Raw genomic sequence first — 25,337 nt, forward strand, 5'->3', positions numbered from 1 at the left:
AAGACCTTAAATATCTTTTGCTAACAGTTTTTGCCCAGCTAAGATATCTGTTTGGAGAAGATAAAAAGAAATATTTAAAATGAAGTTTGCTGCCTCATGTCCTCAATCATGTATTGAACTTTAAAACTCAGTTTGCCAATATAGTGCGGCAGAAATAGAAAGCCTTTACTAATAGTGTAGTTACCTCCTGAATATTGCAAGTGATTCATCTAGTGGTATTCCTAGCTCTGACATAGTGGATCATAGTATAATATGTCTAAAACAGCCTCAGATACCGTACTGATGTTTTTTTCCAGGTTTAAGCATGTAAGCAAAAGCTAGTCTATACAAGATACTGTGTTATAGATCAAGTCTAATCAGCTTCTAGCAGAAATCGTTGATTCTTCGACACTTTTGATAGCCAACAGGGGCTAATGCCTGCTGTATTTGCCAAAATCTTTGTTCCAAATCAGAGCAAAATGCTTTTTTAATATTCAGGCCTACTTGCAAGCTATTGTTAAATATGTAATAGATGATCTTACAAAACTCTGCACTAAAACAACTAGCATGCTATTATAGTAATCTGAGAATAGAAGATATTTTAAACAAAAGAGCTCTTTTTTTTTTTTCCTTTCTTAAGCTCGCCAGAAAAAGGCCACTGCATTGAAATATTAGACACTAGTGAATTAGCTCAGCTGGTTAATCTAATACAGTGAAGTTTTGAACAAAGGGAGCCATAGCTATAAAAATATCATGGCTATAGTAGAAGATCAAACTAGCTCTTTCTTACATGAATTTTATTTCTCTCTGCAGGAAACAAACAAAGCAAATTCATGAACAGCTGAAAGAAACACAGAATAGGAAAACCTACAGCCTAAACGCTTCCAGCATGATGGCAAAGTCAGAGTGTATGGCACAAAGCCGAGTCCAGCTGCAAAATGTAAGTAATCCTGCCAGCCACGACACTTAATAGCCTGGCTGAGTTTCTGCTGCTGATGGCAGCACATTGCCATGTTGCTATTAGCATCTGAGCAATGGGAACAAGAATTCTTACCTCTTTCGTAAAATGTTTTCTATCAGGCCTGTTAATGGAAAACACCAAGCAGGGATTTTTTTCTAAAGTTATTTCAATGGATCCTAGTACATTTTGTTCATGTACCTTGCTGAGCCCCCTAACTCTGCATTCAGGAGTGGAAATTACTATTATAGTTTCCAGCAATACCTTAGCTCATATGCATGGTTTATAGGTGAAGTGGGGGTCCTTGATCTTAAGTGATTTCAAGTCTTCCAATAGTTAACAAACCTGCATGAAAAAACATAGAGATTTGTCACAGTTAATTCAGAGTAAATTCAAAATCTAGAACTAAATTTACACATGTAAACTAGTGCCCAAGGGAAGATTGTGCAGATGGTCTCATTTTCCTGGATCCTGAGTTAAAGGGATATTTGATACCAGAAGGAGACTAGTTTGTTCGAACTAAATTTGAAATTTATTTAGTCATTTTCTGTATATAGTTATATGTAAGTTAATACAATCTCACAATCATGAAATACATAAAGCGTATTTGAAATAAGGAACTTGAAGGCAATGGATTTATTTAGCCCTGGATGCAAGGTATTTTCTAATGCATCTCCTTCTCTTCTCCCTGGTAAATACACATTTAGTGCTGTCTTATTTTGAACAAAGTCTTTAGAAAAATTGAGAAGCATCCTGGTAGCAATACAATAGGAAATCATAAAAGATGTATTGAAGCCTTTCTAAATGCTTAACTCTTTTTAAAAAATATCTTAGTTTTGCTTAAAGGGCTGACTACCTTATTTGTCAGATTCCATCAAAAGCCCACTTAGCCATACATGTCTCAACTCCTGGTTTACCTCCAATTAATGTAGAAATAAGTATAAGCCCTTTTAACCAATTCAGAGTAAGCAGAGCCTCTGTGCTATGACAGAGGAGTTGTCAGAGCACTGCTTGTGTTCACTAAAAGTTTTGCTCTATAGGAGCACAATTGTGGTCATGATATGCTTTGTGGTTCAGGAAAAATATGCTATTTCAAGAAGGAAAATAGCTCCACTAAATTGACATAATCACAGTTTAGGGAACCTTATGCAATTCTTTGTTTCACTTTCAGTTCATTCAGTCATATGTTACTTCTAGCCCCTAAAAAAAAGCTGTTGGGAGTGTTGTTGGGTTGTAATGATGGCGACAAAAGGTAAAGTTGTAAAGAGCTTTTGTGATCCTTTTGTTCTAACATATAAAGTAGGTCTTGGTTAACACTAAGAATATGTTCTTTGCCTTTTCTCACTGTAATTCAGTGCAGTATTTTGTCAACCCATCATCACGATGAACTATTTGATGTCTTCTGAGCAGCTGACAAACACATCAACAAGCTTTATTTAAGTCTTTTTCTTTTTGCATAACAATAGCCATAATGGCTGAAGTAGCAGTTTGTAGATTCGAGATATTAAGAGATTGAAAACCATTATTCTTATTTATTAGTTTAATCCAAATTTGCTTTTCAGCTTTTAATGCTGTTCAGACTGGCATTATCAGTGCTGGTAATTAACACACCGTTTTCTTGTTCTTGTGGCTGCTTGTAGGCAGCTGTTTTCTCCTTGCCATTAATGCATTTTCCTTTTGGGAGCAAAGATACTAAGGAAGAAAAACAGAATGACCTTGTGCAGGATGTAGCGTAACAGTGCAGGGTAATAATGGTTTCTATTGTTAGCAAGATTTTAGTGCAGGAATGCATGTAGGCAGTTCATGAAATATTTACAAAACTTAGCAGTTTGGAGGGGGGAAAAAAAGGGCAGGGGGCATGGCGAGGCAGCAGAAAAGAACCTTGAAATGGTATTTCGTAGGAATGGCTGAGTGGCTCGCCATCAGAGCCCAGGGATCTGCCCCGGGCGTATCTGCTGGGTGGGAAAGGGACCGGGCAGTGGTGTGGGGAGGAGAGCACTCCCGCTGCTCGCTCCTGCGGCTGTGCTGCTGCCGCCTTTCTGCCAGTCACTGCCTGGATGCAATCTCTCTGCGAGTCCCATCTGCAGCTCCCCCCACATGGGTTTGGGGAGAAATCTTAGTTCTCTTCATTTCCAGGAGCCAATAAAGAAACTTAAATAAATTAAGGTGGTTATTTTCTGGAGACTAGTCCTCTAGTCTGGCATTTTGGTTTATGTAATCCTGGAAGCCGTTTCTTTTCCCACTCCAAGTGAGTGCTCCTCTTACATGGGAAAACTGTCTTGCTTGTATGTCACCTTTCTCTCTTTCCCTAAAAGATTCTCCCATATTTTTCTCCCACCCATTTTGAATGGACCTGATGCCTTCAGGTTTTTCACCCTGCTTTTTCTTCTTCTATAGGGAAGAATGCATTAATGTAGACCTGAGAACAGTTGCATAAGGTTCCTTATTCTTCATGACTATTCTAATAATGTCTATTCTGAAAGAGCCATCACATTTTGACTCAGAGGTTGCTACATTTAGTAAAGGATGCATGGATCTTTCCAAATGCTGTGTTGCTCTAGAAAGAGGTTTTACTTATTTCCCAAAACCCAGGGTATAGCAGTGTTTCAAGTGGTTTATGGCTGTAAAGAGCTTGACCGATCTCAGTGAAGTACTTTTTCTCCTCATCATTCCTTTTTTCCCTTTTCACCCTCAACTGGACTTTAGGAAAATAATTATTTTTTCTTACTTATTTCCAAAGCTAATTTTGAATCTTTCTTTAAATGACAGAAGCCATGTGCATCTATCAAAATTGCTGTTAACAGAAAAACCACACATTTCATTTTTCAACCAAGTATTAAAATGAATTACAAATTTGCGTTTTATTCTAGCCTAACTCATTATACTTGGAGCCTTTTGCATTACTGCAGAAGGAAAAGGACTTCAGACCTCAGTCCCCACGATATCCCACCTCTATGCCAATTAAAGCTTCTTTACAGTAGTGTGATTATGAGAACCATATACAAGGTTAAAAGCTCTGAATGTTTGCTTTTAAAACACTCGCCATTTGTATCAGAATTCTCCTGCTGCATCCTAGACTACAGGTTACCTTGCAGCAATCCTTATATCAAAAGGCAGTGTTTAAGAAATGGATTTGAAGTGTTGGACATTCCCCCAAGTTCATTAAATATCCATATGGCAGGACTGCTCTTTCAGATGTGGATATTCAAGTTAAGCAACAGGATATTCAGAAAAAAATGGAGCTGTCCAACTAAAAAATGTAGGCTCTTTAGAGCTCCCTTCATTTAAGAAGTGAGTCTCTTTGGGATTTTTACCCTCTCTGGTCAGCAGGGTAAACACAAGCGAGGACGAATGGCCACATCCCAGCACCTCCCTTGGCAAGCCCCGAGGTTGAGCAGGAACGCAAGGAGAGTTAGGCATTTATGTTAAAACATGGATGCCCCCCTGTCATTTGCTATATTGCAGGGAATAAAGCTTTTTGTTTGCATTGACAATATTGTGAAGTATCACATGCTTTTCCTTCCCACACTCAAATGCATTACATCTGCGCTTCCTTCCTCTGCTCAGTTGTGATTGTCTAAAGTAAAAAAAAAAAAAAAAAAAAGTGTTAAATTTTGTCAGGACAGCTGTATTCGCTCTGAGCTCCTGCTGCTCATAGCTGGTAATTGTGTTCACCTGTGCCGAGTCTATTTCTCTCAGTATCGATTCCATTATTTTGTTAGGGATACAAATTAGATGAAAAATACTGTATACTGTAAGCAGGATTCATAAATAACTGTTTGAACACAGCTCCTAGTATTTCTCCTGAATCTCCTTCAAGTCCATTGCTTTTCCCAAATATTCTGGCAGCAACACACTTAATTTCTTGCTAGGTTTTATAGCATCTTGGATTTGGATACTAATGCACTGGTAATCTTGCTATAATTCTTCAGTCAGAAAGAGATATATGTGCCAGTTTTTAATGCAGAATCTTTGAGGTACACAGGAGATTCTGATTTATTTCACCTAAAGCATGAAACTTAGGACTTCCTAGTATTATCTGCCCCTTCCCAAAGAGATTATATTATCTTCAAGAGATATTTAACAAATGTGCTCCACAAGACTGCAGCAAATGGTTCAACGTCCTCATAGGCAAAAGGAAGTAAATTGTCATTCTCAGCTGCCCCTCTTAGAAAGACAAGTGCTCTGTGCCCCCTCATACCCCGTGCAAGGGGCGAGAGGAGGTGTTGTGGCCCTCCTTCAGTTTTTCATAGTTCATCAGTCTTCATGAGTCTTAATCGTGTTCTTGATTACTAGCTCCTTTTTCCACCTTGACTACAGGGTTTCTTTAAATTCTCATAACTTGACAAATACGTCATACAACAGAAAAAAAAAAAAGCAGCTGAAGCTTTGCCATTCCTTTAGTGATTCTGAGAGTTATCATGGTTATTTAAAGTGGCCTTTTTCACCCTTGTGGATTTTAATACCTTCTCCCATGGTACTAAGTGGATCTATTAATTCCCCATCACTTTCCCTCTGAGGTGGTTAATATGCTTTTCATGCTGTAGTGTGTGGTTTCTTTTTTGCACTACACTTCTTTCTAACAGCTTGCAATCACTAGCTCCACGTTTCTGATATTCTGATATAACGAGGGGGAAAAAATGCTCTTTTTGTGTCTTGTTGCCCTTTCTTGATAGTAGTAGGAAATAAATTCTTTTTAGTCACTGTGACAGAAATGCAATTAATACACGTTGAGCAACAGATATACTTAAATCTTTTAAAAGATTACTGTGTAGTTTTGCCTGAGTTACAGTGTGATTTACCAGCTAAGATCAAGAGCAAATTTCCCATTTCTGTATTGCATGACTACTTAGGAAGAACTGCCAGAATAGACAAACTTGAATTTACTGGCCTCTGTCTAGAGCTAGTGTTGGCAACAAAACATAGAGAGCATACGGGAACAGCTGTAAGGACGTTAAATATACCACCTGATGGACTTCTGTGCAAGGTCAGCCCATCCAGAAAAATCACTGGCTCTTTACCTCCGTGAGGCACCCTCTCTGAATGTAATTTACAGCTGACCCTTCTGCCTTCTCGGTCCTTTTTGAAATGGGATCCTTACATCACCTCTCTTCCAATGCCACATGCGTTTCTGGACTTTGTATTATTACTCTTTTAGGGAAATCATTGAGGGGGAAGAGCTAAGAAAAGCCAGGGGGAGGGATGGGTGTTTTGTTTTGCATAACACTAGGACAACAGCGTCAAGCTATTCTGTAACATTTGAGTGGCATTTGTTATCCATGGATCCTACATTTTGGAATAAAGAATACAAGCCATGGAGCAGGGGAATTATGTGCTCCCAGTCGTACAATAGGTCAGTGGCAGAGGCTGATTTCTTGTCTCCTGGCCCAGGCTGCTGTTGCAGATTCGCTTAGCATTAACTAGCAGGGGGTGGAATTTTATTGTCAAAGAGTTGAGCAGTTGTACATAACAGATGATTTTCTCCATGAAACCATGAAAAATTGAAAATTTGAAAAATGGCTTATTTTTAAATGCTATCATTATTCTTTAATTTATTTACCCATATGCATCAGCGTTTCTCAGTAATTGCTCAAACAAGCACAAATAATTAAGCAAGACAATAAAACTATAAAAAAAACCAGTAATACTGATAAGCTTTCAGTGATGCTTTCAGCCTACTGGAACAGTCCTTTGAAAGTGTTTCACAGCTTATTCTCCATCATGGCTGAGCATTCAGCAGCTCACAACAGTCGGAGGGCTCCGCAGAGCCCAGCCCAGGTGAGAACTGGGCTGTGGAAACAGTGGGATGGGCTCTGCTGGGATACGGATGGGGAGTAATCCTATACCCTACTTCTGGGGGCACCAACTGATACTGCTGTAAACTCCTCACACAAATCTGAAGATATTTTTCTCCAGAGATGATCTCAGAGAAGGGATGTAGCACTCACGGTTAAGCTAAAGGACAATAAACCCAACTGTGTTTAAAGTAATAAAATGTATGAATAATGTGATATATCCAAATAAGTTCAATTCCATTGTTCAAAATCTCTGTATATTCACACCCTCAATTTAAATTATGATTCACGTTTTCATTGTAATTAATGTTATGGCTGTTACGGTAATTGTTAAGTGGTGTATCTGAAAAGGGCATAAAAGAAATGTTCAGTTAGGGGGAAAAAATATCCTTTGCAGGCTGTGCCTGAGTGGTGCTGGATGTTGGACCTTCAGTCTAGTTTGCTAGTCAGCATCAGAGCAGCTTCTGGGGGTCCTGGTTTTCCTCAGTTGTGATGAGGAAAGACTCTGTGTACCATCGCTCCAGCCCACATCCACCTTAACCATGGATGTAGCAAAAAGTGCAGCTTATCTCTAATTACCCTTCATGATTCACTTCATACTCATGGTCTTATAAGCCATTCGGACCTTCAATTTAATATCATGATAAACACAAAAAAGGACAGAAATAGATTCCTGGCACTAACAACCCATACTTTACATAGCTCAAATTGATTTAGTCAGGTCAGAAATCAAAGACAGTTTCATTTCTGCAGCTGGCAGCATAGCTATTAAAGCTTAAAACCTTCACAGACATGAGTACCTTAAAAATCTACTTCTGTCTGAATATTTTATCTACAACGTTTACAAGTGACAACTAAGATCATGGTAACTGAAAGAAATGAGAGTGGAATATGTTTCTTCTTATTATTTCAGTTGTGTTTGCTTCATGCATACGGCAACATTTTGCATATTGTCACTCTCATAGCCTTGCCTTCAGAAGAGCATAAGCAGTGATTTTGGCCCTGTTTATGTGGGTATTTCACACAACAGAAAGAGGAAGAAGGGCATTGGAGAAAAATTTGAAGATCTGTTATTTTATCTATAGAAATCAGTCATAAGAAGTCTGAGTAGATGGACTAAAATTGCATGTAACCCATTTTTAAAAGAGGAATCTTGTATGACTTTCCTTTTTTGCTGAAGCCTGGGGAAATGTATATAAGAATAAGTGAGAATCAGAAAATAATCCTGTATTTTTAAGGAGTTATTGGTCTTTTGTTAGACAACACAATAATTATGAAAAAGAACTGTACTTTAAAAGAAATCTTACTATCTTGTCCACTAATGTTTATGCTGTTGTATCATAGCGTGGCATTTTTTACCACTGTGATTTTTTTTTATATTATTATTATTTTAATTCGTATTTTCTTTCTAAAATATTTCATCATGTAATAGCTTCCACAATACCAGTTTATTGTAAAGATAACGCAGATATATAGGTATCTAGTACAAAAAATACAAACTCAATACAGAAAGAAATGGATTAAAGAAAAATAGACAAATTAGTTTTAGTGCAGGTCACTGTAATGCAATGTAAAAATCTGCAAAGTGCAGTATTTTTCATACCAGAATGGAAATGTGAGTTAACCTCTCATATCTCTGAGATATTGCCCAGTAACCACTGACAACATTGATTCTTCTTCCAAGCCAAAATGCAGCTTTTTTTGTACTTTGACTTTCTGGCTCCATTCAGGATCAGAGACACAATTTTTGCTGAATTTCCAGTTGAATCACAAAGCAAGAAGAAAATCTGTTCATGTCCGGTGTCTGCTTTACAGACCTTTGTGTCTCACTGTGCCCAGAGACTGCCCTACGCCTACAACTGTCACAAGAAGAATTATGTTTACACTGTTCTTACTAGCACAGGTACTCCCAGGTCAAAAGTTTCAGACTTGTTCAGAAGGGATATCTGGCTCTACAGATAGGATTCAAATATTTTTCTTACTTGTCTGATGATAGAAATGCTGTTTCAGTTTGGTTTTCATAGTTGTACATGCTGATAAAAGCAGTGTTTGACTGAAATCACCAAAGGACCCAAGAAGGTGCTGACCGTCCTATGAGATGTGTTTTATGATCTCAGTCTCTGCATGGACAGCCGCAAAACCAGGCTTTTATTGAAAGGGATCAGTGTTCCCTATCATTATGGGCAGATCAGTCAGTAATTTTGCTACTAATGCAGATAATCAGCATTTTGATGTGAAGAAGGTAATGGGGATAATGAGTACTGGTGCTTTCCGCTATGTAAACAATAGTGAATGAATGTATTACTTGCAATGCCTAATTTTAATTTAAAAATGCATTAGAGCACTTCTTACCCCACTCCGATATGAATTCTGATTGAATAGCATCAACAATGCACTTTGCCTTTTGTGTATTAATTAATTTTATTCTCTGTGCCACAGTACTCAAAAACAGATAGGCATCCTCGGCCTATTCTGGACAAAGTTATGGAGTCTAGTTTTTCAGGCCCTCAGTCTTTCCCAGAGGCCTTGTCTCCCGACAGAGGAACCCAGCCCATCAAGCAACATAGGTAAGCAAACAGCTGTCTGATGGGAGATTTGGCAGGCTACTGAGGGATGTTGTTGAACTGGTGATACGTGTGCAGGATTATTGTGCGCTGTGACTAGGAGAGATGCTGAATGATATGGTACTAACAGAGCCTCAGCCAACTCATTAAGCAGATGTCCAAGCATTTTCTTAGCTGCAGACATAAAAGGCAATAACAATGCTCACTGACTTTATCTGCATTTTGTAAAAGTCCTGGAGGAAGCATTTAAAGACACCATCCAAGCTGTAGACACAGACCAGTGAATGAAACAACTGTAGTTTGAGAAACCATTAAAAACAAGACTTTCCTTATCGATGTTCATTAAGTTAATGACTCATTTGCTGCAGAAGGACATGGTTGCAAACTTCCAGCCTTTCTCCCTGTTTCTTTAAAGAAATAATACTTGAAATGAATAATGGCTTATCTATGAACACATGGTGGCCTTTGAAAACTAGTCTTTAAAAAGTTTGGATGGTTGTTTCCAAGAGGAAAAAAAAGGAAAGTCGCCCATCACTGGATGGCATTTGGATTAGAACTCTGCTTACAGTCTTTTTGGATGAAAAAGAGTGCTGATGCTTCATTACAGGACTAGAAACCAAACTCGTGTCTGGTATAAGCAATAGTGTTGGTGGAATGGCAGTGGTAACGTCCAGTCCAGAGCACACTGAGAAAAAAGGCTGAGAAAAATGAGCTCAGAATGTTTTTAGCTAGATAATCTGGAGGGGAAGACTTACTTATGACAAGAACAATTTTTTTTTTTAAATTACTAAAAAAATAAGACCGGGATTACATGAGGTTATGATCTAGCTTCTGTAGTATTTGGTGCATTTTCTCCGCAGTCCCCAGTCAGCTACATGTTTCTTCTCTTTAGAATGAATGATTTGCTTAACCTACCAAAGTGCAGCATATGAGCCAGGGAGGGATATTTGGGTCCTATCTACTTTTACCTTGCTTAAGCCTTTAATTTGGCATGAAAAAATAATGCCAACTGTCATGTCAGATCCATTTCTTAGGGCTTATTCCTTATTACACGGGGATTTTCAAAATATGCTTAATAATTTTACTGAACATAGATGAACTATGGAACTGTTGCCTAGAATGCTTTCCACTGAAGTTCTGGGGGGAATTTTATCTCCATTTAGTCAAAAGGTGAAGTTCAGAAAAAGCACAGTGACATTCCCTTACTTTTAATAACATGATTGCAATATCCAAATTTGAAATGGTTTAGGTGCTGTGCCATGACATTAGCTAAGCTTAAAAATGTGGTAATAAATTAAAGACTGAAAATATTTCTTAGGTTTATGAACGTCACTTAAAATAAAAGCTGAATGACTCTCTAGACTCTCTGTTTTCCATAGGGAAATTGCAGAATAAGCCACACTGAATTTACAGTGAACTAATGTAGAATCCCAGATTGCTCATTATAACACCTTTGCACACAAAAGCTCTCTTTCCCAGAAAACAAACAAACAAAAAAAACCCCAACAGTCATCTTATTTGCAGATGTCAAGCACTGGAATATCTTAAGAGTCTTTTCTTCAGAAAAGTGGTGTTTTAAGATGTTGAATGATTAGCTTAATTTATAAATTTATAAAGAATTCTTTTTGTAGTTTTATAACTTAAGATTTATTATACAAGGCCCTTGCTTTATAAAACATGCAACAGATTTCAACATTTAAGACTTATAAGGCTGTCTTTAATTTATGCGCCATGTGACAGCTTCTTAATTTACTCGATTTCTTTCGTTTCTAAATAGTGTTCAATGTGGCCAAATGGTCAAATGTGGCCAAATGAGGAAGCTTCTTTTGTTACTGGGATACATTTTGTCCTAAACATCCCTTCATTCCATTCCAAACCTGACGTGAGCCTGGAACAATTACAGCAGCTCTGCAGGTTCTCTGCTGCTGTTAAACTATATTATTGGTTTGTTTCTGCTTGGTACGGAAATATTTTGTTCCACATCCAGACCTGTTTTCCCTGCTGGTGTTTTCAAGGGCACTAATGATTGGTGGTTATTTCTTAAAATCGGGAGCTGACTGTTTCCATTTCCTAAAACCAATACAATTTTGGCCTGGCAGTAAGATTATCAAGGTGGGGAATCATTTGGGGTTGCTGAAATTTGACTGACAGAGATCACCTAATCATTTCACTCAGATGACTAGGTAATAGGAATTTTCTGTCTCTACCAACCTCAGCTGCATGCAAAGCATTACTGCGGAGATTGAATTGAAAATGTGAATCTCCACTGAATCTTACTCCTAAAATATTTCACCTGTATTATGCACTGTTATTGCAGTCAGTAGAAGAATTTTACATCATCTGTTTGCATATGTAAAACAACTTAGTACTGTCAGAACTGGAAAGTAACAAATGCATTTAATCAGTAAACTTCCTGTAAAGTATACAATATGCTCAAATATTCATCTCAGAATATCTGTTGATTTTAGTAAAACCCGTACTGTCTTAATTTCTAACAGATAGAAACAACTAAGAGTTTTGTTAATTATGGGATTGAGTTGTGATCCCTTTGAATAGCTGTTTTCTTGGTAATTAGTCATCCTGACTTTCATTCATTGATTCAGTCATCATTGATTTTAGAGGGATTCATTTCAGAGAATACCATGATGAAAGCCAAACAGAGGCTTTCAGCCTAGAGCAGTTGTATTGTCTTACAAAAATGCCAAAATAGGATAAACTTACTCTAAAATTTAAAATAATTTATGTTTGCATTTTAATGAACTTTTAACACCATGAAAACCACAGTAAAAACATTTTTTTTATTTAGTAAGCATTTTACTTTTTATGCTCCCAATATAATTGATTCCGTTTAACTTAAAAGAAAGAGTAAATTAAAGTTATTCTGTAAATAAGGCTATTGAATTTCAAAGAACAAGTATTGATAAACTAAAGCAACTAAGAATGTAAAGGTAGAGGAAGCCTGAAAGGGAGAAAGTATAAGGAATCTGATATTTTCCCAAGGAAAGAACATAGTTTTCTGGAGACATTTACTACAAAGAATGCCTAAAAGGAATGGTGTGTAGGGGAAGAAACAAACTATATCGCAGAGGGCAAGAATTCATGCTTGAAGTGAACATTTCCAGGTGTCATCGAGAGTTAAGAATTACTGGTAACACTGAAAGCAATCAATTGTTCTTGCTGTATATAGAAGAGGAGTACTATATAGGAAGAAGTAAAGCTGATGGTGGGACAGAGATAATATATGAAGCAGTTAGGGCAATCCTGAATGAATATATTTCATTTTTCAGTTAGAATGATTATTTGAGGATGAAGTCAGAATGGGAATAGAGTCAAATGTATGAAAATAGACATTACTACAGTCAAAGTGGAAGTAAAATGCAGAAATCAAAGGCCTCAAGTCAAGATAGTCTGGTTAATCTTGATCAAAGAAGTCTGGAAGGAGAACTGGCTCATGAAATTTCAAGTATGGTAGGAAAATGTAGCAAAATCTGTCAAAATGGGAGCTGTGCCATGTGATGATGGAATAACAAATGTCAAATATTTAGGAAGAGGAAAAATTTATTGAAGGAACTGAAGACCTATTATTTTGAATTAGACCAGTCAAGGCTTTAGGGCAAATGTGGGGGAAGCAGATGCTTTGAGTAGATGTAAAAAAGGCTAAAAATTATCATGAGGTTTACCAGCAGCAGTGCCTGCAACAATACACTGATGAGTTTCTCTGTATTTGGTGTAGGTGAGCTAGATCTCTACACAGCCTTGGTCAACGTTTGATTTGTTGTCATGTGTCTAATGCCTTTAATGGCAGAAAGTAGAGGGAAGCAGAAAAACTGTAATGCAGATATACAGAGGTGGTTAAAAGGGATATAGTCAGGAGTTGAGAAGGTAAGTGCTGGGCTGAAGACATTCACCAGTGGAGCACTAATGGAGCGCTCAAAGAATTAGTCAAAGTTGGGGACAAATTTTGTTTAATGCTTCTGTGCATTACTTTGGCACAAAGAAGTTGGAACATACTGAAAAAATTAGTTAATACATAGACTCAGTACGGATAAGGATCTAGATATAAAGAATGAATTGAATAACTTTGAAGGGTGGCATAACAGAGGTGGCTTGAAGCTCAGCAGTACTAAATACAAGGTTGTGCATTTGGGAGCTAATAACAAAATTCAAGAAACATATGAGGAAGAAAATGTTCAGTATATGCTGCTTGGTCGAAGGATAACCAAGTCACAAAGTGATGCAGCTGTGCAAAAGATAAATACGATGAGGGGAAGTATTAATCAAGACATTTCCATCAGAAAGTCAGAAACATTAAAACCACTTGATGAGACACTGTTGTCACTTCATTTGAATATAGCATGAGAATACACCACTATTATCTCACCTGGTTAAAAGGGCCTCCTGATTACTATGGACTCAAATTGCATTCATGAGCTAATACAAGGAATAAATAATCTGTGTTCCATAGAAAGTGTTACAGAGTCTGTCTCATTTCAGTCTTCAGTTCAGAAGACTAAAAAGAGTATATGACTGCTGCTTCTAAATACATCATAGAAAGCATAACAAGAAGTAAAAGACTTATTTTTAATTAAGGAGTATGGTGGCACATATGACAAATAGATGTATGCTGATCATAAGTAATTTTAAACTGAAAAGAAGCCTCAAAGTTTTCAATATAGAACAACTTTCTGGAGTAGTAGCCTGGTTATCATTGTAGTTGATGAAGGTTGGTCAATGCACTACAGGGAGTATATGATGAAGTTATGGTAGATGATTAAACTCAGTGCCACTGAGGTACCTTCAAATGCTCTGTTCCCTTTTCCTATTGTATGTATCCTATCCGGTGGAACCAGGATGGTGACTAGATGATATAGGTAGTGTTGAAGGATTTATGTAGAGTCTCAAAGTCCCCGATCAGCCCTGGCACGTTCTGTTCCTGAATACGTGAATATATAATGGAAGCAAAAACGCTCCCATTTCAGAAATCAAGAGTAGATTTGTAGGTGTAGGATGGCTGCTGGAAAGCTTCTCCTGCATATGCGAAGGGAGAAGAGAGTTTTGCAAACAGCAGGCTACAGTCCCCCTCACCTGGGCTGAGAACCTGACCAGCTGTAACGGTTCATAAACACAAGCTAGGAAACACAGGTCATTGTGCCATTGTAGATTAGATGTTTTCCTACACTGTAATCATGTACTGAGGCAGTACGTGATTACTTTGAAAAGACACAGGAAAAGTGATGTTTAAATGCTTGGGATACAGGACGCTATAGAGAAAAAAGGGATAAAATTATTAAGTTCAGTTCTCTTATGCCACAGCTTTTTTGGCATAATATTCTCCTTACTATCTTAGTGTTATTTTAATCACATACAGCTTTGTTGAAGTCCCAAACATTATGTTAACTTTCTCCCTTTGGGGAGCCTTCTACAACACAGGCTCCAACAGAGACACGTTCATTGTGTGTCATCTTGTTCTTGTAAACAGTTTGACAAAAGGGCTTCGTGATACAGCATTGTTATTGTTGCAAGGTATTTATTGAGATGCTTATGTTCTCAGGTATAACAGATCCTTTTTATTAAAACTGAAAATTGGTTGAAAATCTGAATAGTTGATCTGTACAAATGTTAGCAATAGGTTGTCTATCTTAGCCTAAAAATGTGGCTCCTAGGGAACATCAGAAGACCCTGTCTGTCTGGCAGCTAGCTCTGTCATTGGGGTATGTCTTTACTGTTTCTTGCAAGGACAAAACCCATGTCTTCAACACTAATGTTCGCATCTCATGATCAGTAGGTAATATAGTACGTAATACATTATGCCTCTCTGTATAGTTTTTGCAGGTACAGAGCCTTTACAGAGTATTTACAATCAATTTTAGAACTTTCCTTCCTCCTTCAACTTTTTATCTTTCTTTTCATGAATTACAATCATGAAAATGGGAAAGAATAAGTAAAATAGATATACACACACCATGGTTATAAGCCCTATTTCTGTAGCTCCATTGTGTTTGTTAAAAAAGAAAGGAAGGATAAAAAAAAAAAGAAAGGAGGGATCCCATCTAAAGTTTTAACGCTTTAATTGTCATCCTCTTGTTAATTCTTTTCATGCTCCTGTTGACAAAGTTACTCCTGAGTGTGTTCATAATGTGATGTATAATCAATTTTGTTTAGTAATTAACTAAAAAGTAGGACAGGAGGATTCCCAGAGTTACTATAAATTCACCGCAAGTCTTCTCCTCTTCATGAACGCGGTTAACTGCACTTGGGACTTGTGTATGTGCCTTGAGAAGAGAATACTCCACCTCCTGAGACAGACATTGTTTTTACTCAGTTGCTCAACTTAAAGAAAATTTTCACACAAAACAATTTGCAACAATGAATCCTAAGTTCTTAATTAACTTGAGAGATGGTTGAACTACTTCTTCCAAACCATTAATTCATCAGAACTATATTTCTCCCTAGTTTATGCATTACTTGTGAACCAGTTCAAACATATTCTGATTTTTGTTATTCTGGAGTAATTCATTAGTAGATTTTAAAGACATATCTGCTACAGCTTTCCTTACTGGTCTGTTTTATTGAACAGCTCAGTTAGGTGGACTGGTTTCTTTTACCCAGTTAGACTGGAGTACAGGGAGCAAGAAACCATAATGGTGGCTAAAGGAGGATAAATTCCCTGAAGAAATCTGAAAGGCATTGTTTGCCTCAGAGAGAGGAACACTTCACGTGAGCAACAGAGCAGAAGCCTGAGAGGGACTGTATTAACATTTTTGGAGGAAGAGTATGCTGACGTTCAGAGTAGTTTTGTGTAAAAGGAAAAACTTTATTATGCTGGAGTTACTTTTTCATAGAACTTTTGACAAAAACTGTTACTATCTTGTCTTTGGTGCTTCAAGAAATGAGGGTTATCCTGCAGCTTGCAGCTGCACTGTCTGTAAATATTTCCTGGTCCTTCTTAATGAATTTGTCTTGTCCATGACCACAAATGATTTTTGTTCATTTTCCTCTCTGTTTCTTTTTTCTTTTCTGTCAGAAAAGTTGAAAGCATAAGAACCTCACATTAGCAACAAACCCGTTGCTTATGTTCTGTCGGTGTTGGAGCTGCTGTGATTGCAGGAAGATGTTGGCATGTGCCAGATCCCTTCAATCTAACCAGCCCATGCACCGTTAGCAGCCTGTAGCATTTAGTATTAGATGTAGCAACAAGAGTTTCAGTGCAAGTTAAAGTACAGATAGGGCATTTATATGCGTCTTTGCTGCAGTTTATACCAATTATCGCAGGCATAGCTGTATGTGTTGCAATTACATCTATCACAAATGCAAAACTTTTGTGAATTTGCATGTGCATGTTATTAGATGGGAGGTCATGTGCTCTCATCCAACAAGGAAGATGCACAAGGGCATCAAACCAACCACAATTAAAAATGCCTTTCTAGTTTCAAATATTTGCAATCAGTCTAAAGTCTGTTAAGTTAATCAGTTTGTTGACTTTTCTAGTACATTGATGAATATACTGCAATCAATAAAAAAACCCTGGAATTCATTATCCATCACAAATTATTCATTCAGCTGCATCATTTAAGATCCCCTGCTGTAATAATCTCAACTCTCCTGAGCAGAAATTGTCAATTGTTTTGTGATGTGGTAGTGTTATTTTACAGAATATGAACTGCAGCTCACAACTTGAACTCGGCCTTCAGAATTGAAAGGCCAGTGCTTCGTTTTTTTTAAAAAAGTTTTTCGCAGCCTCCTTAATAGCTAAGGAAAAATCTATTTAAGGAAGCACCGAAAATCCTCAAAGGAGTGCTATTGCTGTGAGTTCTTGATCTTTTCAATTAAAAAGCACCAGGAAAGTAAAAGTGTGGAAGAGAACAGAGTGGAGACCCTGATGGAACACTGCTAGCCTGAGCAGTAGGCCAGAGACTGTTGAATTTCTTTCTTATGTTTTGACTTTGGGGAGAAAAGGTCGGTTTTAATGGAAATGTACGCTCCAAGAGAATTTGTCCAACATACTTGGTCCAAGCAAGAATTGCTTTGGGAGTAGATGTGGCCCTAACTATAAATAAAGTTCCCACTAGGTATAAAATGCAGAATGCTTTTAAGTTACATTATAATTGGAAAAAAGAAACAAATTATCAAAAGTCTTTTGCATAGCTGAATTGTAGCAGAAGTTGAAATTATTCACTTAACCAAAAATAATGATTCTTAAAATGCATCTACAAAACCTACGTTAAAACACCATTAAGGATGTGACAGGATATTAGGTAATACATATGCATTTCTGAGACCTAGGAGATGTCAAGAGAAATAGGAGTAGCTGGAAAATGAATAGCCAGTCACGCTGTGCAGTACCGTGACCTGTTAACAGGAGAAATAGGTTGTGTCTTGCCTTAATTCTGTGTTCCCTTATTTTTGCATTAGCAACAGCTGAATTTACGGTTAATACACCAAAACTATGGATTCTAGATACCTTTTAATTCCTGCACTAAATGGAAAAAAATCAATTCTCCTTCTGAAACAATATAAAATTGTTGTTTACAAAAGCAATTTTCTAAAATAAGTTGAAAACTATTACTTGTTTTTATCATATTCAAGTTTGTGTTATATCACATAAAAAACCAATGCAGTATGTATATATGTATAAAGAAGAAAACAATCAATGTATATAAAACAAGAATAAAACAGTATAGAAAAGAAATCTTGTTCTATGTGGAGAAAACTGATGTCATAGATGGTTTCTTCAAGCTGCAGTTCATAAGCTCCACCTATATTCTTCAGTTATATTTTTTCCCAATTTAATGTTGCTGTATCGGGAAGCAGGACCCCATAGGCTGACAGACGATACAATGGACTCTAAATCTAAGATTTGATTTTGAGCTCAGCTCTAGGTATGATGGAGCTGTGCTGTTTATTTATACTGTTTGAGGAGTCAACTCTATATAGGAGGATTATGGTATGCAGCATGGAAAAAAAGAAGCATCCTTCATCAAGTACAAGAAAACATTTAATATACCAGGCAATTATTTTCATTCCTAGAAGAGAGGTGGTGTATTAAATACAGCGTAAACAGCTGCTAACCGTGGATTATAGTACTATATTTCCATAGAGAATTTCTACTGACATCATAGACTGTCACCGCAAAGTTTATAAAAACAGTAATCCATGCATTATTAATCCTGAATCTTTACTTTGCAGAAGTTTACGCTTTTACTGTGATAATTTTTACTGTACTCTTGGTGTTGTTCCTAGAAGTCTCTCTTCATGCTGCAGCCCAGGACAAAAAAGTGGGATGCTACATAGAAATGCCTTTCGGAGGACTCCTCCCTTACCTCGGGGTAGGTTCAATGGAATTACAGGACCAGCATATCAACAGCTAGAAGAGTCAAGGATCACAGACCAGGACACAATACCTTGTCACGGGTAAGTAATACCATTACTGAAGTGAGCCAGTTTGTGAGTGGCTGCTGTTATGTGGTTAATATGCTTTGCCATTACAGTCCTTCCAGTTGTAGTGTACTGTGGATCCAGGGTTTATAGTACTGAAAGCAGAAGAACGTTTTCCGCATACTGGCTCTTTGAAGGTAATATGTTTTCATTTGGCTGGCTGCTCTTTTTAAGCCTTTCAAAGGCTGTAGAAGGAGTGATCAGAACAAACTGTGATTGGCAACATTACTCTTTATAACTGATGCTTTTTCTAGTGGTGCCGTGATGTGCAGTTCTCGTAACTTTTGCATAGCATTTTTTTCTTCCCAGCACTGAGCAAATAAGAGAAAATAATTCAGAAGTCCAACTTTTATGTTTTTTTTAAATAAATCTACGTACATTGCAAAGTATGTTTGCTGTAGACTGAAGACCAATCACTTCACACAGGTTTGTCTTTGAAAATGCACAAAGGATCCAATATTTTTCTGTTTTTAATTCAGCTTTTTAGACTATTGAATGTGAGCTCCAGCTGTACATAAGGTCTGTATTTCAGAAGTGCTCCTGAGCACCTACAGCTGCCTTTGAAGTCTTTTGCAATTGCTGAGATATTTTGCATAATATTTACATATCCCTATAGATTTCCAAAGACTCTCCAGAATCACTACAAACACATTATGTGTAAAAGTAGGAGCAATATCTGGAACAGAATAAAACACCACCAGTTTGGGCACGTGTAAGTCAGACCTCAGTGCAGTGAAGTGAAGAGTTACACTGCGAGAAGGCAGCTGTACGTTTTGGTATGGGAACTGGCTTTATGAAGTTCAGAACTGAGGTCGCCTACGTGTTTAATTTTCCTCAGGGAAGAAAGGAGCTATTCTCGCTATCCACTCTGACCTCCTGGGAAATGACAGCCACAAGTGCTGACCGAGAATAAGCGTCGTTACCCGTGTGTGTCGTTGCACATGTGGGCACAAGCGCAGGCACACATTCCCCCCGTGACTCCCCCCCAACGCTTTCCAACCTGCAGCAGGATTGCTCGGTCTGGGGTACTCTGTGAGAGGGGGACTTGGCTCACTAAATGTTTTGTAGCTGCATCTACCTAACAGAGTTGGCCACAGTAATTAGGAAAGAGAGACCCAGAACAGGGCTTACCTAGGAAGGGAGAAAGCAAAGCGGCAAAAGCTTTGGGTGTCTGGTGACTTCTTTTAAAAAGCACACATTTGTCTCATACTTCTTTCATTGTTACTGTTTGCTTCTTCTAAGGAAAAACTGTTTATTACTTCTTGCAGTAAATATATTATTGTTCGTTTGTATGATAATGTGTGTATAATTCCTTACGAAAATTGTGACTCCAAATTGTGCTCTGAAGCTAATAGCTTTCTGTCTTCAGCGGCAGTGTCTGGCCACGCAGGCTCTGGAGAGTACTGCAGCCTCTTTCTAGATTGAGAAGTGAGGTAGAAACCAGCAAAGCTGTCTTGTTGGGTAGTTGTATTTACTCTTCTCTAGGAAATCAGTGCATGATATTACAAGCATCATCTTGTACTGGCCTATATTTTAAATTTGCAGTTTTGCAAAAGGTTGATATTTGGACCAGACTGCAACCCCTTCTGGCCTCAACCCACTAAAGCACTTCATCTGTATTTTGTGTGCTCGGGATGTCTGTAGAATTAGACCTTCCTCATATTGGCTCTGACAACGGGACCGTTCTCTGAAGGAGTCCTCTGAGTGCATCAGCAGGTGGTGTTGTGACAGGGAGTCACAGCAGCCTGTGTATGTCACAAATACGATACCAAAAGTCTTCAACTAGTACCCATGGAAATGAATGTTTAAGATGTCAATGTTAGGCACGAAAACAAAAGCAATTATTTGATCTTGTTTTATTACAATGTTTTACTGATGATGGTTTTTATGAAAATGAAGTCTTTTAAGAGTGTAACAAAACTTTTTGCAAGTTGTCTTGTGTTGCAGCAATGCAACCAAAATATAAATGTGCATCTTATCTCTGAACAAAAATAAAAAATAATTCACTAATTCTACTTTATATGGAATTCTTCTAACTTAGGAAGAGGTTTCCCCAAAATCAGATGGCTTTTTACCATCTAAACATCTGCTAGTTTCATAGTGTTGGTATTCTCATTAGATTTCCAGCCCAAATGAAAAGTTCCCTTGTTCCCTGCAGAAGTTACTCTCCTTCCTTTCTTCTCCCTTTTCACCTCCGTCTTTCCCTATAGGGCTGCACAAATCAAAGTGGTTCTAATTCTGTGAGCCTTCTGAAGTTCATCCATCAGCAGCTCTGGCTGAAGTTTATTCAGATTTTGTATGTTTATATTTGATAGAAAAGAGGGTAATTTACCTGATTACTTTTTGTCTAGTCCTGTAAAAGTGCTCCTCTTCCCCTTCCACATTGAGAAGAAAGCTTTTGCTGCCTTCAAGAAACACCCGTTTTCATTATTTGCAACAGGATCTATCTAATATTTGCAGAGTTTGAGTCAAATACAGCTAATATCAGTTATTTAATCGGTATGCTACTTGAAGGAGTAGAAAAACCTGCTTGAAATGAGGGACTTAAAGAAAACAAACCTTCTCCATGCCAGTCGCATCTCAGAGGTCAATTCGAGTCCCTGAGGGTGTCACGAGTTTACATGCCGTTAAGTGAACAGCAGTTTGATCGCATGCTTTCAGTGCCAGCTGTTTGCGTTACACGGTATGAAGTGTTAGTAGTAGTGCCTTATAGCCTGTGAATGTGTATATATACAGATATAGATGTGTTTATGTATACAAGACCCAATGTGTCATATCTACAGGTAGAAAATGGGGTGTGTATATGTAGGTATATGTACTTACAAGGCTGAACCAAAGCCTGGTAATACCACTGGAATGACTCTCATTCACCTTGTCGTCAGGCTCGTATAGTGAACACCTATAGCAACAGGTCTTATAGCAAAGCTATTGGTACTATGCTAAACAAAAACATTTAGTATTTTAAGTTCTGATCCCTTCTGTCTCTCTTTAATATCTATTTTAAGGGGGCAGTAAAATTATTATGCTTCTTTCAGTTTCATTCTTTAATTTAGACTTAATTGTATGAGTGTAACATAATTACTATTGCATATTTATAAATGTTTGAATTTCTTTTTTTGCTTGGTTTCAGGAAGAGGGTGGAGAGCGAGCTGCACTTTGAAATATGTGCACATGAATGAATTTATTCAGACAAAATAATTTTTCAGATTAAAAAACATATCTTTCTTAGGAGGAACTATAGTTCTAGGGAAGTTAATTATAGGAAAATGTAATTAAGATTCTGCAATTATAGATCTAAGTCTCAGTCTATTGAAAACAGCAGCAGTCTGGTGTCACAAGTAGAAGCATGGATCAGTTTGTAATTAACCAAAAGCTGGGTCTCACACGGTTTAGATGTAATATCCCCACTAGTTTAATACCTTGCCTATTGCACATAGTGTATGTGCTTTAATTCATCCTCAGTCCTGCTTTGAAAGCCCTGTGAGCACAGGGCAGAAACATGTAATTCTGGCATAAAATTGGTGTGTCTATCTGTAATTCAAAAAATATCATGGAAATACGCCAGGCATTGCATTACATGTTATTGTTGCTGCCAATTAGTTTTCAAAATACCAAGAATAATTGAATCTCTATTACAGAATTGGCAAATGTTACTGTTTTCTCACCAAACCCATTTTAATTCAGTCTTTTCTTGTTTTTGCTTATATATCATCCATATAATATATCCATTGCATGTGAATTCATTAAAAACATTCACTCCCTTTGTTTTCAGGGTGCAGCCCAGAATATATTTAGGGCCTGAATTACCAAAAAAGGGAATAATGCAACTGATGCGATCTCTCCAGCTATAGTCGTTTGAACAATTATATAATAAGCAAAGGAAACAAGAATGGGCACAACCCAAAGGTCTGCACTGTTTTGTTTTCATTTATTTTTTTTTTAATTGTCCTCCCTCGGGAATAATATCCCTGATCAGTATTTCATTCAAACTGATTCTTGAAAACTGTTCTAAAAAGGCCCTCCGTAAGTGGCTACAAGTGTGTCTAAGCATAGTGCAAATGTAATTAACCAAAAGCTGAGTCTCAGCTGGCTCAGACATAAAACAAATGCAGATGTATAGCATGTACAAGAAGTTCTATCACGTATCCAAAAAAGCTGCTTGCTATATTATTCCCCTGGGTCCCACTTCCCAAAGCAGTATCTCTTTCCATGAGATAGCAGCAAAGATCACACCACCTCCTCCTTATCGCAGAGCTCCCAGCTGCGTTTCTGGTCTTTTAGGGATGCCTGGAGAGTTTTCGTACAGGGGCTGCACAGAACTGCATGCGTGCTCATGTATGGGTTAACGTGTCAAGCAGTTGTACAAACACCGTGCCACCATAGACAAGTTAATTACAACTCAGCAACGCTCTGCTGGAAATGAGCCTAAAGATATCTCCTCGTCTCTCTCCTGTCTGACAGCTCGCCAGGAGGATGGGGCCAAAGGAAGCCTTTCCAGTTAATTAGTGTTGTACGCTATTATTGGACTATGGCTGTTTCATGCATTTCACTTTCTTTTCCTTAGTTCTCTTTCTGCTAATGCCAAAAGCAGCAAGGCATGTATGAGTAAAAGGCTATCCCTAGTGAAGTCCAGAAGGCTTAAGCAGCTTTCAGAAAAATAGCCTTCAAGTCAGAGCTCAAAGCGCCTGCTTCCACACCAGATCTAAATGTTGCTTTCCTCATCCATGGATAAAACATATTAGACTTCACCATTAGCTTGCCTTATTAAATAGTGATATGATCACAAAGCTGATTATAAATAAAATATGTTCCAGTACTGTGGTGATGTCTGTGGTCCTTGGCAATCATGACTAGTAGATATAGTAACTCTTACAGCTCCAGATTTCTTGTAAAACCACTTCTAAGATGGGAAACATCTTTTTTTTTTTCCATTGTTTCCTTTATTTTATATTTAGTATACTTTCCATTTCTGTTTTCGAAGTATTTCCTGTAAGCGAAAACACTTTCTGATCAGAATAATGAATTTGGCTTTGAAACAAAATGGAAATGTTGATAAAAATTCACCAAAGTTGCCTCACAATAAATAAAATTATCCTATGATATGTATTAATGGAGGATAAAGGATTTTTCTGGAAAACTCGAGCCCAATGTATTAGCTCTATTTCCAGATGAGATCTAAGAAAACAAATCAGGCCAGCCTTTTTAAAGTGTTTTCCTAAAATAGCCATTTGACATTGAGAGTTCTGATGTTGAAGAAAGCATCAATCCATTTCCCCAGTTAGGAAGGTAGGAATGGAATTTCAAATTTAATTTCAAACAAAATTAATTGTAATACAGTATAACTCCTGAAAGCTTTTTAAAAGGAATTGTCATTATTCTCATATACTGGTGTGCAAAACAAGGCCGAGAGAAAAGCAGGGGTTTGCCACCAGCAGATCTGAGAATCAAAACCAGGTCTCCAGAGTCTGTTGTTTTCCCCAGGGCCACACTATTACAGAGTGCTCCTAGCGTGAGGGAAAAATGACATGTATCTTTTCAGCACAGTTCACTGAATTTCATACAGCGTTCCTGCTGCCGGTTGCATCTGACCGCTTGATGTACAACAAAAACTTCTTTTTACTCTTTCCAGGTATTCATCCAGTGGTTTAAAAACTTCTCAGAATACTTCAATAAATATGCAACTGCCTTCAAGAGAGACAACCCCTTATTTTAATAACGTGGATCAGAAGGACTTGGTCGGCTACTCATCTTCAAGGGCCAACTCCGTTCCCATCATCCCGTCTGTGGGCTTGGACGAAGCCTGCATGCAAATGCAAAATGTTTCTGAAGTAACAGGCATCAAATGGTGCAAAAACTCCTATTCAGCTGAACTTGTCAATGTGAGTTCCCCAGTCAGTAATTGTCTTATAGCAGAACAACACGAAGTGAAAATATTGCTAGAAACTGTGCAGGAGCAGATTCGGATTCTGACGGATGCGAGGAGGTCGGAGGACTATGAACTGGCGAGCGTAGAAGCAGAGAGCAGCGCGAGCGAAAACACAGCCTTTCTGCCCATGAGCCCCATGGCCAAGTCAGAGCGAGAGGCACAATTTGTCTTAAAAAGCGAAACGCAAAGAGACTCGGTATTGACCAAGTGACTTTGTGTGGGGGTTGTGGGAGGGGAAACAAGAGATCTGTGCATTCGATGCTTTGCTAAACATGAAGGGAGGAGATTAAATACAAATTATTTATATGCATTAATTTAAGAGCATCTACTTAGAAGAAACCAAATAGTCAACCGCCCTCATATCATAGTGTTTTTTAACAAAATATTTTTTTAAGGGAAAAGTTCCAGGAGGGATGAAGCATACATCAGGTGCTTTCTAGGCAGGATTACACATACAGTTTCAGTTACAGAGCATTGTACCACGGTCCCGTTCAGCTGTCCGAAGGCTTAGGCTATGCATCTTTTTTTTCAGTAAAGGCCAAGACCATTCTTAGATTCATTTCTGGTTTCAGGGCAGCACTGCAGTGAGATGCTGGCCAGGGATTCAGACCCTGGGGAGAAAGTTCCATCACCCCAGCACAGACCCAGTGCCCTCTCCCCCTCTCCTCTTGGTTCCAGGT

The 25,337-nt window shown here is 37.9% G+C and overlaps 1 protein-coding gene across 1 annotated transcript in view; it reads left to right on the plus strand.

Moving 5' to 3' along the window:
* The window catches only part of NRG3 (neuregulin 3), a gene marked incomplete at both ends in the record, with an annotated part of 418,654 nt that extends 393,786 nt beyond the window's left edge, over nt 1-24,868 (plus strand). Inside the window, 4 exons of the mRNA XM_082309742.1 lie at nt 793-919; nt 9,172-9,299; nt 18,537-18,707; nt 24,361-24,868. Coding sequence (XP_082165868.1) covers nt 793-919; nt 9,172-9,299; nt 18,537-18,707; nt 24,361-24,868 — 934 coding nt within the window. The remainder of the gene's footprint in view (nt 1-792; nt 920-9,171; nt 9,300-18,536; nt 18,708-24,360) is intronic.
* Nucleotides 24,869-25,337: the final 469 nt, after the last annotated feature.

Source organism: Platalea leucorodia (assembly GCF_965183815.1).
Source record: "Platalea leucorodia genome assembly, chromosome: 4".
NCBI lineage: Eukaryota > Metazoa > Chordata > Aves > Pelecaniformes > Threskiornithidae > Platalea > Platalea leucorodia.